This window comes from Falco peregrinus, chromosome 2, assembly GCF_023634155.1.
Source record: "Falco peregrinus isolate bFalPer1 chromosome 2, bFalPer1.pri, whole genome shotgun sequence".
NCBI classification, from domain to species: domain Eukaryota; kingdom Metazoa; phylum Chordata; class Aves; order Falconiformes; family Falconidae; genus Falco; species Falco peregrinus.
Window position 1 is genome coordinate 61,827,706 of NC_073722.1, and position 12,474 is coordinate 61,840,179.

Sequence of the window (12,474 nt, forward strand, 5' to 3'; positions counted from 1 at the left end):
ACTCCCACTGTCAGGAGAGCCACTGGGGTGTTTTCAGTTAGGGGGAGAGAGAGGGAAAGAACAACATTCATGCATGTTTACCGTTACATTTCACTTTTTCCCCTTCCTATGTGGCTCAGTTTTAAAACGTGGCAGACTGCCTCCCAGTTACAACCTTCCACACCCACAGGGACTCCTCCCTTCCCCATCTTCCCTCAGGCTCAGCTCCCTGCATGCAATCCCTTCAGCACCTAGAAGCAGCTCTTTTCCTTCCCAGCCTTCAGTCCAAACTCACGCCTGCTCTCTCGCATCCAGTGCTGCCTGTTGGATTTACTCAGTGTTAGGTTTTTCCTTTCGTAGGCTGAACTAGAGCAGCCCCACGAGAGACCATGTCTGCAGAGTCATCCCCTACGGCCCCAGGCAGGGCCAGCCTCTGGACAGCAGGTAGTTTCATGCCAGCCGCACAGCAATGGCAAAGCTCGCCCGCTCCAGCTTTGCCAAGAGACTGTTGTAAGCTGTTTGCACCCTGACTTAAACCCCAACCGCTAGCTTTCACACAGCTATTGGAAAGTGCTGTCTGTTCAGGAATAGTGGGCACAAGAAGTCAGATCAATGTACTACAAGGAAAGCTGAGGCTAAAGAAAACCACCAACCACATCCAATTGTACTCTTCATTATTGCCCAACACTTCACACTACACATCTTAGGCACTGAAAAATAGGGGTTGTTTATATATATATATATCTAACTATAAATATTTTAAGTTTTCTGTTGCAGGAGTTTGTGCATTCCTTGCATGAAGAAGGAACCTCACTGCAGCAAAACCTAAATAAATTTTATTCAGGAACACAAACAATTTCTCTTCTCCTTTACCTCTACCCTGAGAGAATTCAGAACTAACCAGTACAGGTGAAGAATCATTTGAAGACAAACCAGCATGTCTTTACAAGTAAATGACTAGGTACCAAGAAATTCCCCTGCAGGGAAGCAGTGCACACCTCGCTCCTAAAGGAGAATATTATAAATGCATCCACATTTCTGACAGCATTGATATGTTCACTGTTAGTACCAGCCTCTACAAGTATGGTCACGCTTCTTGCTACAGGTATAACACATTAAAACCCTGATGGTGATAGTCATGAATCACCTGTAAAAAGTCTGGGAACACAGGGGAAAGCTTTAATTCCTTAAGTGTGGTAACTGATGGCACCAGAAACAAAGCTGACAGGACAAAATGCTCCCTTCTGGAAGCTGGAAGTCAATAAAGCAGTGGAAACACCACACTCTGGAATAAAGGTCATTTATCTTCAAATGTTTCCAACCTTCTCCTCCCACCAAAAAAAAAAACCAACCCCACACTCAGAGGACCACATCCAAGGATACCAAACCTGAGATAAATCAATCAACTTGCTTTGAAGGAATTTGTTGTAACAGATCCCATACTACCTCACAAACAAAGCCCCTTCCAATTTTACTCATTTCTCATGGTCAATTTGGCTTCTAAAACTAACTAGCAAGCTTTTTACTAGCGTAGAGCCAAAACTAAAAGCAAAGTGACCAAGCTGAATGCAGGTGACATCTTTTTACGGCTCCTTTCTGGCTTAACCTGTGACCTGACCATTCTGTACCTGAATGACCAACACCCTGGGCAGAGGCTTAAAGGTCAATACTTTGCACAAGTATATACACTGCTCCAGGCAGCTTCTAGCAAACCATCCCTGTTGCGCATGACCAGGAAGCAAGGGCAAAGCTGAACGAACACATTACCAGGGAAGTCCAACTCAAGCAACCGGAGAAAGGACGACCTGCAAGGCTCCTGAGCCTTCACAACTTACACTGCCTTCCGAACTCTCCCAAACGAATCAGCTGGACAAAAGTCCTTGCAGATACATTGGGTAAGTTTTCCCCCACCTTACACCCTAAATTAAACGAGAACTGGTTATGTGATACACAGTCACTATGCAGTGGAGCTCTCTGGGTGAAGATGACCAAAGAGGGATGGTAGACAAGCTTTATGTCATACTACAGACCTTGCACTCCATGGGGCCCCACATATTGGCTTCCTTCTTCCTACCCCTCTGAAGGGGAATATGGGAGTTTTAAGTACACTTTTAACACAGGCTTTAATCACTGTAATGAAACCCTACATATATATATTAAAGAAAGGGAAAAAGACACCAAGTAACCTGGACTCATAAGGACAAATAATGATCTAGGATAAGCTAGCGTATGAGGAACCTGCTTTTAAGATCCATAAAACAAACTGACTGTTCTGCAAGCAAACAAACATACATACATAAAAAGACTGTTGAAACTAAACTTAAAGCTTTATTTGTAGGCCCTGGTGCATTTCAGATTTGTTCACGAGAAAGTATATGGATGCCCTTACAAGTCAGTCTCCACTCCAGCATTTTGAGAAAAGGTCTGACTGCTTCAAGCCAGAGAACTTGGAAGTTATGTTTGCCTTTTAAAACATTTTGTTTCCTCTTGGCAGCATGTCATAAAGAGTCACATGGTAGATAGCAGGAATGATCTGAAAACTGATTTGCAGTAACAATGTTTAGTTTAGCTCCTGGTTCAGTGTTAGAACAGAGAGTCAAGGATTATGGGAATGCTTACTGGAACAAAGTTGGTTTGGTTCTGTTTCACTAGTATTTTGAAAGGCTATACCGAAAAGTCCCGAATTACCAAGTGTATGTATGTTTCCAACTACATGATAACCCATTGAAACCATTTGGTTTCAATTTTACATCTGAACAGCCTGCCTTTGTGCAATAAGCAGCAACACCACACAAAAATGAATAGTCTTAATCTGTCACAACCTGTTCTGGTTTTAACTGTAGAAGTTCCTCTGAATTATACATTTAAGTGTAAGATCAAGACAAAATTCAACAGAAGGAATTTAGCAATTATGAACTAACAAACAAATCAGTATTTCAAAGCATCAATAAAATCTGCTTTGGTATAATGCAATTTAAACATATTTCCTATAGCATATGTGAAGTTATTTTTCCCATGCTTCGGTTAGTTGCAGAACACTGGAAAAGTCCTTCAGTATAATCAACTTTTCATAAGGAAAAGGTCTCGCTTGTCCAAAACCTTCTTCAAGGAAACCCAAAATTCAGACTGTTGAGCTTCTCTACCCAAGCTTTCATTACTCTAGATAAATGATATGAAAATACTAGCAAGAGAAAGAGGACCACTGGATTAGACTCATGGAAAAGGTAAGTAAAGTACAGGGCCATAACTCTGCTAATTAGATATCAGGGAATCAGAGACAAAATGGTACCCAAAATGTCAGAAATAACTGTCAAGACAGTGAAAGACATTTTGGTTACAAAGACGATTTACACGGCTTCCATTAATCTTGGGATGTTTTTAACATTAAGCAGAGGAATAATATTTTTGATGCTTTCATATCCGCAAATAGTTTCAACTGCACATAAAGCTTGACACAGCTCTCATAGCTAAGACATCAAACAATGTGAAGTTTCATACAGTGGGAAATAATTTAAAGCTATGGTATAATTTTAAAGCACAAGTGTTATACCATATCAGAAGTCTTACAGGTAAAGCTCCTTTCCTTTACATGCTTACAGGTAGGTTGTAGTCAGCAAAAGGAGAAAAAAAGGCAGTGGTAGGCATTTACATTTTTAGATCTAAAGTAAATCATTTATATCCCTATTTTACACTGCTCAAACACAAATCAAATAATTTCTTGTGGCTCAAACTGTCACAGTGCTTCTGTCCAAACATAAGGGTGGTAACATGCAGTTGTTGGGACAGGCTGACAGTAGAAGAACTTGGAGTGATGTTCCATGGGACTACCAAAGCTTCTTGGATTCTCCAGTCCCCTTCCAACTCTCCCTTCAAGTGACAGAGATTACTCTTCCCAAACCATAAAACCCTAACTGTTAGCTGGCTATTACTCCTCCACAGTGGTTATGCATATCCAATTAGAAGGCTGTGTATGTTTGCTGGGAACAAAAACAATAGTTGCTTTCATTTTGAGACTAGTTCAAACTCCTGAACCAGGGCTCCAAAATTACATACGCCTTCCAGTAAAAACCAGGTAACTCAAACACCTTATTCTATGTCTTGAATTCTAATACATGTTTTCACTGATAGAAAACTAACACAGCAAAAGGCATACTGCCTGCCATCCAGCACTACAGAAATCTGTGCACGCCACCATGGAAAAATTAGCTGTAGAGAATTAAGATCTTTGTTCAAGAACATGACTGCAAGTCATTCTCTCTTACGGAGAAATGGAGACAAATAGTTACAGAAATAATTCTGAGGTGTCTAGCTTGCAACTGTGACCTAATTTCTAGATTTGCTGCAGAAATGAGGCTTCACCGTTTCACAAACCACTTCAGTACATTTAATCAACCTGGGCTCACCTTTCAGAAAACAGATTTCTAATTCAGCAAAAACTCCAAGTTTTAGCCAAGATACACCGATACTGGTGAACAGTGGTCAGCAACCATTTTGAAGTAAATAAAAAATTATTTCTAGCTTAACATGCTCTGCAAATAACCTCACAAAAACTTAATGCTTGAGACAGGAGGTTTTCCTCTCCTTCTGCTGTCTCCTGTTCGAGAGAGAGCATCAGGGAATTTCCGTAGAAGACAGGCTTTCTATTGAGCTAGTGCATTACTACTGAAAACTTAAGGTTTACATTTACAAGTGAAAAAAAAAATAAAATAAAATCAAAATCTCAACTCCTGCCAAGCTGCAAGGATCTTGTAATTGGTGTTTGATACAGGGCATTTTTTTCTTTTATTTCTTGGCTATAGAGCAGTTTCCCACTTCTCACTTGAAATGACAGCGCATGATACAATCCACTGCTCACAAGCTCCTTATCCTGGGAATAACACATATACTAATACACTTCGGACAGATGGACTGCCTCCGTCCCTCAACAAACCCATCTGAGAGATGACAGAGAGCTGTATTATCACTTCTCTTGTTCAGAGTATTTGATGGACTCACTACTCAATTGTCTGCCTGCCCAACAGATCCAAGTACAGCCAGCAAGTGATTACAAATTAGCTGCATTTATACTAGCACCTCAGAAAGCAACGGGGTCATTAGGATTTGGAGATTTTTAAGACTTGGCTTGACAAATGCCTGAACAACCTAGTCTTAATTCAGTGCTGACCCAGTTACAGGCAGTGGGGGCTGGACTAGGTGACCTTCAGAAGTTCTTTCCATCCTAGATTTAGCTAGTCTGCCTGTAGTCTGGACAGAGATCTTGCCAGCAAACAACTGTACAACTACTGAGTTACTGATCTGTGTTGTTGGAATTGTATCAAGGCACAACTTTAATACCAAAGTGTTCAAATTACTTAACTGGAAGAAATAGTTACTCCCTACAGGAAGGCTTTAGCTACAACAGACAACTGGGTTTGGTTTACAGGCTGCCACTTCACCACTGTATGCACGTGCGCAGTTTTACTTCAAAAACCTTAAGAACAGATAGGGTCAGCAGCAGTAGATGGCGTTTTACTTGAAAGGTGTGGCTGTGTAATACAGCGTGGCTTTAGTAGCAATACCAAGCAACTCCTACCTTTCCCCATCCTTGCTTCTCCCAACCCTGTACTCCCATCTTCTGATTTGAATCAGTAGTATGTTTACCAAAGAAGCAAGGAACCATGTTTAAGAACCCCCTTCCTTTACGAATCCCTAAAATAATCCCTTTAAGAATCCCTAAAGAATCCCTTTAAGGGACAGGGAGGTTAACCCAATGCAGTTTAACGCATCAAATCCTACTCTGCAGCACCAAGGCTTTGCATAAGCAAAACGAAGGGTACAATGTGCTAAAACAGCAGGTATTGGCAGGGGGGATGGGGAGGGGGCATGGAGAAGAAAATTATTTTCATGTGCAGTGTTAATGTGCTATAATTTGAGAAAACTGGAACAAGTTTGAAGTGCTGAGGTTCTGCTTCAAGCTTTTACCCTAAGCAGCCTTCTTCCAACAGGAAAAATGTGGAAGGTGTTCTACTGACCACTGTAATTTTACCATACAGTGGATTAAGGAGAGACAAGATTAGCTAAAGAAACTTGAGGAGTAAAGGATTTTCAACAGCAAGCTTCTTCCAAAAGTACATTTGATTTATTTTTTATTCTTTTATGAAGGAAAGAAGTTAGTCGTATAACCCAGCCATGCTTACCTTTATTTCTAGTGATGGTGTCATAAATCTACTCCAGACTAATAAGGGACAAATCTGTATCTATTTCCATCTCAGTTCTTCTAAGACCATAATTATAGACAGGAAAGCTCTAAATTGCTACTTAGAGAGGTGACTACTCTTCCAAGAAATAGGTGGCTTACAGGTAGGTACCCAGTTCACTGAGCAAGTCCCTCACATTGGCAAGACTCAAGTCAGAGAACAGCCTACATCCACTTTCTCTGAGAGACTCATCCCATAAAGGACTACATATACAGATTTTATCATGCTTCACCACCTGTATATAATTAAGAGAAGTATTTTGAACTGTCTCATAATCATAGATTGAGCGGATTAGAAAAAAAAAAGAACAGGTTTTACTGGGTGAAGTTGGGTGTGCGCACTTTGCACATTAGAGTGTATTGTAGTGTAGTCATTTATAGCCAGGCTATCTTTGCAATTAGCTTTGTTGCCACACTTGGTTAAAAAAACACGCATAACATACAAATGTATTTCTGAATCTCTTCAATACGATTACAGAATGTAGTTTCTACTCACCAGATTTGAACAGCAGCCTACAGACTAGATGTGAGATTCCCCCCCCGCCCTTGGTATTAATCAGTCTAAGCTTAATTAGCAGCTCAAGCAGTAGCCTCTCCTTCAATTTTGTTCTCCCCTTTCTATTAACTACAGAGCTATACTAACATATCTTGTTCAACCTAGTTTTATGTCCTGAAATAAGGACTCATTCCCATAAGGACAGCATACAGTTGCTTATTGTAAACTATTGCTTTGCACCTGAGCTCGGTCTACATTTTCTCCTCTTCACTTTTACATCTTTCAAGTAATTTCACAAAGTGCTGCTACATAACCAAAACTATAAATAATAATATTTAAATATTGTTTCTTCTAATAGCACCACACCCTCCTAAACACATTCCTCACAAGGTAAGATTTACAGTGATAAGGTGTAACCTGCTTCCCCCCCCCCCCCCCCGCACTAGCAATTTGCTATTTGGATAAAATCATATTCAGCATGAAAAATTCAGCTCTGTATCACTCTAAAAGTTCTGTCATAAAGCACATTAAATGATATCCGAACTTTAAGAAACTGTTTAAGTGGTAGTACTCCAGTGAAAAATTCTCTTACCAGAGCTTGATGACAGAACAGCTCCTTTGTGAGAAGGTGCTTTAATTGTGCCCATAGTTTTATTTTCACATCCTCTCTTCAAGGGCAACACAGACTGCATCATTTTAACCCTGGGAGTAGATACACTTCGTAGTGTGACTGGGTCTTTCTTCAGTATGTTTTTCCCTTGTGTTGTGCCGTCTTTCACCAAAGGCATCTGTTTTTAAACAAAACCAAACCAAAACAACAACAAAAAAAAAAATCATACAAATACACAGCACGACCAACAACAAAAACACCCATGCACCACCACTGTGAGCAGCTGAAGATCCCCCTTTCCAGCATCTGTAATGAAATACTAACCACAGAAGCAGGGGACACTTTTAGCTGTTCACTGTCACATTGTCCACATCTGCAGTTCAGTACCTCAAGAATCATCTCAGAAATGGCCTTCAGCAACACAAAACTATTAGTTTGCAGCTAATCACTGGTAATGACAAACATGCTCAAGAAGTTACAGAGGTCATTTTCTATCAGAATTTCTTCCTCTTCCTCCCCAAACTCTAATTAAGCCATTCAATTACATGCCTGCACCTAATCTTAAAATCAACTATTTATCAAACAAGTACACAAGTTAACACACTGGTAAGTTACTACCTGGAACGTCACAGCCCTTACAATAGGTTTTCTGGTCTAGGTCTTACATTACCACACAAGAACAGCTTAAAACCTTTCACATTCACATGCCATAGATAAAACAAATTCAGGAGTGGACCCAGGACAAGGTTAAAATAACTGGCTTATATGTTGCACTCATCTGCCTTTCAAGCAGAATTCTTTCTCTGGTTCATACAGGCACTAATTCATGCTGTACAATTAAGCCTATAAAAGTAAACTTGAAAGAATATACAGTTCTTCATACGTTTTTCTGTGACTCAAGCTGATATGCAGCCATTTGGTCATATTAATATACTTTCCACTTTTTACTCCAGCCCTTACCTTCATTTTCAGAAGTTAATCTGTACTTTTCAGAAGGCCACTTATTAAGTTTAGTCCAGTTGACTGTCTACTGCACATTTTATATCATTCGCTCTGTCAATTTTCCAGTTACCAGCAGGACAAATACTACAGAGGTTTCCATCTTGGCAATGGCATGAAATTAATAAAAGAATTCTCTCCAACCCTCAGCACCAAAAGGAAGGAGTGTAACAGAACCCAAGCTCTGAAATACTTTACAATTGAAATAGACCATTCTTGCTTTCATGGTCATTTAGGTTTTCAAGTTAAATTATTAATTGTAATAAATAACATTATTTATTAATTTCTTCTGTCATGTTTCAAAAATAGATAGCTGCTTCTGTTTTACCTGAAGTAGCTTCCTCCCTATACTGAGCTTTACTGGAGTTTTTCTGGCAATCAGTAAAGCCTGACAAAAATCCAAACGATGTCAGTTTTACCAGTAAAAGCTGCTGCTCCATTTCACCAGTTTAACGTAAGCTGTGGCACCCACAAGTGAACAACAGGAAGGATTCCATACAGCATCAAGACTCCAACTCTGTGTCCCTACCATGCCTCCCAAGATTTTGGTCAACCCAACCCTGAAGCTCTCTTTCCTGGCATTCCTTTCTTTAAACCTTCTTTCAGAGTATTTGGAAGCAGCACGTTTCTCCTGACATGCAGCTGACTCATCCAAAAATACTTCCCAACGAACCAGAGCACGCATACCTCCCGGCCAGGAAGTCTGCACCTTCCAGCTGGCTGATTGCCCAAAACCAGGTATATGCCCTCTGCATGAGAAATATTTCCTGGCTACTCTTAACTATTCTAATGAGTCCCAGTTCTACTTCAAATAAACTCCCAAATTATTCAAAGCGGACAGTTAAATGAAGATGTTAAAAATAAAATGCTCGACCAACTTGGTAGTCTTTGGGTTTTGCGTGACTCTAATATTATTGTTAATGTGTGCACAACATTTCTGTAAGTAGATTTCAAAAGTGTAATTTCATTCTGAAGCATGTTTTGAAAGAAAAGAAAATACCGAAAACAGCAATTTATCTCTAATGTCTATTTAAAGTTACGGCACCACTAGAATTACCTTGATAAAAGCACATATTAAATGCTATATTTAGAAAAACCTCACCAAGTTATGCTATGCAGTTTTACCAGTTTGACTAAATTAAGACTTGTTAAGATTCCTAATAAAAGCAAACAACTGTAAATTTATATACCATGGAGTAAGATGAAAGGTTCAAGACCAGAAATCACACTTGAGGCCAAGCGTGACCAGTTCGTAAAACGGTATTCCTTCGTTGCCTTTATTAGGCAGAGATTACGCCCCCGAAATCAACACTACTTACATTTGTAGACCCAAACCCATTCCACAACTTCCATTCAGGACTATGCAGTGAATGAACTGTGCAGTACATAATTCCCTTTCTCCAAATATATCAAACATATAATTTTGTACGTTTAAAAAAAAATAGCTTACCAAAGAAACTGAGTGCAAGTCACACATTTCATTTGCCGCATCTTTTAACAAGCCTGCTTCCATAGGAATTTCCATGTTGCTGCTTTGCTCTTTTTCATCTCCGGTCTGGTACACGTTTTGAGCACAGGGCTGCATTACAGAGGTGGAACTTTCCATTTTATCATTTAGCATCTCTTTCGAGTTCTCTCCACACGTTGGAGGCACAGCAGAAACGGAGGAGCACACCGAATGGGAGGAGCTTGCTTTGCCAATGTCTTCCGGATTCTGCTTTAACACAGGTGTCTTTGAAGCCTTGTGGGAAGCATTTCTGGGATGTGTTGTGGGATGTACGGCTGGGCTAGTGAAGAGTCGTTTGTTAAGATGTAGCTTATGGGGCTTATTCACAGGCAATTCCGCTTTAGTATCTTTAGCTAGATCTGTTTTCTTTTTCAGCACTTTTATGGAGGGAGACAAATGCCGTGGGGAAGCAGCCAGTGAAGATGAGACGACAGCTGATAGCTGGGGCGACTGGGGAGACCGCTTTAACGCTGCACCGTCTCTTGACTGTAGCACAGGTCTGGACATAACCTTTGGCTTAACATTTTTGAAATTAGGTTTGGGAAAACTAACAACCTCCGATTTCTTCGCTCTGGTTATTGTTAACGCAATAGGAGACCTACCCACTGGTCTTCCTGCATTTTGACCTGAACTAGCTTTAAGCAAAGGCCTTCTGTTCGGCCCTCCTACAAATGCCTTGCTCTGTCTTAGTTTAGGAGACTTCTCTCCAAGCTCTGCCAGAGCTGAAACAGAAAAAGCTGTATTCTTTGATTGTTCTTTAGGGGTTGAAGTACATAGAGCAGAATCACTTTCATCAGCCATAGGACTGAAGACCACAAAAGTTGCTTCGCAGTTCAGGTCAGGCACAGCAGCCCTCTTTAATTTTGGTTCACTGCAAGATACGAAAGTGGTGTCATGCATATCCTGAAGAGCAGCATTTCCAGGGATAGTTTGTTCTTTGGTTAAGGGTTCATTGGTTTTATTTGATACTTGCTCTCCATCCATTTTATCTTCTGGGAGAAGATGCACATTATTTACAGAACTATCCATGCATGTTTCTGCACTGGAATTCGCAGTTTCAGCATGGTCAGGGGTACCCAGCAAGGATTTCACTTGGTCATCTTCATTAATATTAATGCATGGTGATAATGTATCTCGTACATACGGATCTATAAATCCAGCAGCTAGTTTTAAAGACTGTGCTTCTGTTTCCTGTGATTCTTCATCAGTCTTGTTAGTGTTTTTTAGATAGTGTTCGACACCTGCAGAAGCAGGACGATGTACTGCAAGTTCCGAATAGGCATCTGGGCTTTCTGAAGCCATTACTGTAGAGGAGAAATTAGGTGTTCTTTCTGAGCTGGTTCTATCAAATTTCTCTCTCATACATACTTCACAAGAGATTAGTGTTTCCCTCAGATGCATGTCATCATTTTGATCAGTTCCCAGAGTCTCACCTATAACATTGGTAACATCCAATGTGCTCAGGTGGCAGCATGCCCTGTCATTTATCAGGGATGGCATGTTCTGCTCTGAAGCAGGAAGAGGTAATACACACTCAGAGTCAGTCTGACTGTAAGGCACCGATTGTTTGATACTCTGATTTTGTGGTTTTGCCATAGCAACATTACCTTTCAGTAAGTCTGTTGTTTCTTTCAAGTCACAGTTCAAAGGATATACACAAGTCTGTTCGTTCATGGAAGACTTGCATGCAGCATCTGCACCTCCCAACAGACTTTCGGTGCAGTTGTATTTATCAGGGGTCTTCTGCAGATGAAGTGCTTCAGTACAATGCTGTTTTAAACTAATACTTCCAAAGTCACTTTTACTTTCGAGAACAGTATCATCTCCATGCTCAGTCACTACATTTTGGGCAGTTGAATTACTGTGTATCTCTGTGGCACAATTCTTTGAGGAAGGTGTAGCTCTGTCACATGTGTAGTTATTTCCATTTTCATCCCTTATAAGCAAGGAAGACTTCAAGCCATTCTTTGCTTTGTCATTTGACTTTTCAACATTCATTTTGAAGGCTAAGTTTTAAACTGTTTTCATTTTATGTTTGTTTAAAATCCCAGAGAATGCAGATTCTTCTGAACTTTGCAGGAAAAACAAAAAAAAAAAACAAAACAAAAAAACAAACACACACACCAAAAATAGAAAAACCCAGCTTTTCCCTGGAACGTGTCAACTGTCCTGAAAGATATTTAAAAGAAGTAGTTCTTTGTTTTCATGTTTCTCAAGAGGATTCAAAAGTTCTGGAATTAAAAAGAAATTAAAAACAATTAGCCAAAACAGGACTTTAAACTAGTAAGCATTCTTAAGCTAATAGTCCTTGAACCAAGTGCAGCCATTTTGACCAACTTCTTTAAGCAAATTAAGCTTTTACAACAATGCCATCCATACATGCTCACCTTCACAGGCCACTTCTGCTCCCCTGACTGCCAAGCAACTCTTGAACCCTTTGGTCAGTTGCAATCAAGTGTGACTCTAGGGCTGCATTCTCAGATACTTGGCTTCCACACAAGCAAAGGAACAACCCAAAAGATTCAGCTCCTCAACAGGAAAAAGGTATCTGAGGGACCACACAACAGAATGAACTACCTTTCTTCCCTCTTCCAATAGCAGGTACCAAACAGAAGAGTATATTCCCTCACACAGCGTGTAGTCAAGCT

General features: G+C 40.2%; 1 protein-coding gene across 5 annotated transcripts in view; it reads right to left on the reverse strand.

Annotated features, from left to right (window-relative positions):
- MTUS1 (microtubule associated scaffold protein 1) overlaps positions 1–12,474 on the reverse strand; it is a 130,794-nt gene that overhangs the window by 82,169 nt on the left and 36,151 nt on the right. For all 5 annotated transcript variants that reach the window (XM_055794281.1, XM_055794282.1, XM_055794280.1 and 2 more), the window contains 2 exons: positions 9,770–12,057; positions 7,303–7,498 (listed from right to left, as the gene is read on the reverse strand). In XM_055794281.1, coding sequence (XP_055650256.1) covers positions 7,303–7,498; positions 9,770–11,824 — 2,251 coding nt within the window. In that variant the 5' untranslated portion in view covers positions 11,825–12,057. The remainder of the gene's footprint in view (positions 1–7,302; positions 7,499–9,769; positions 12,058–12,474) is intronic.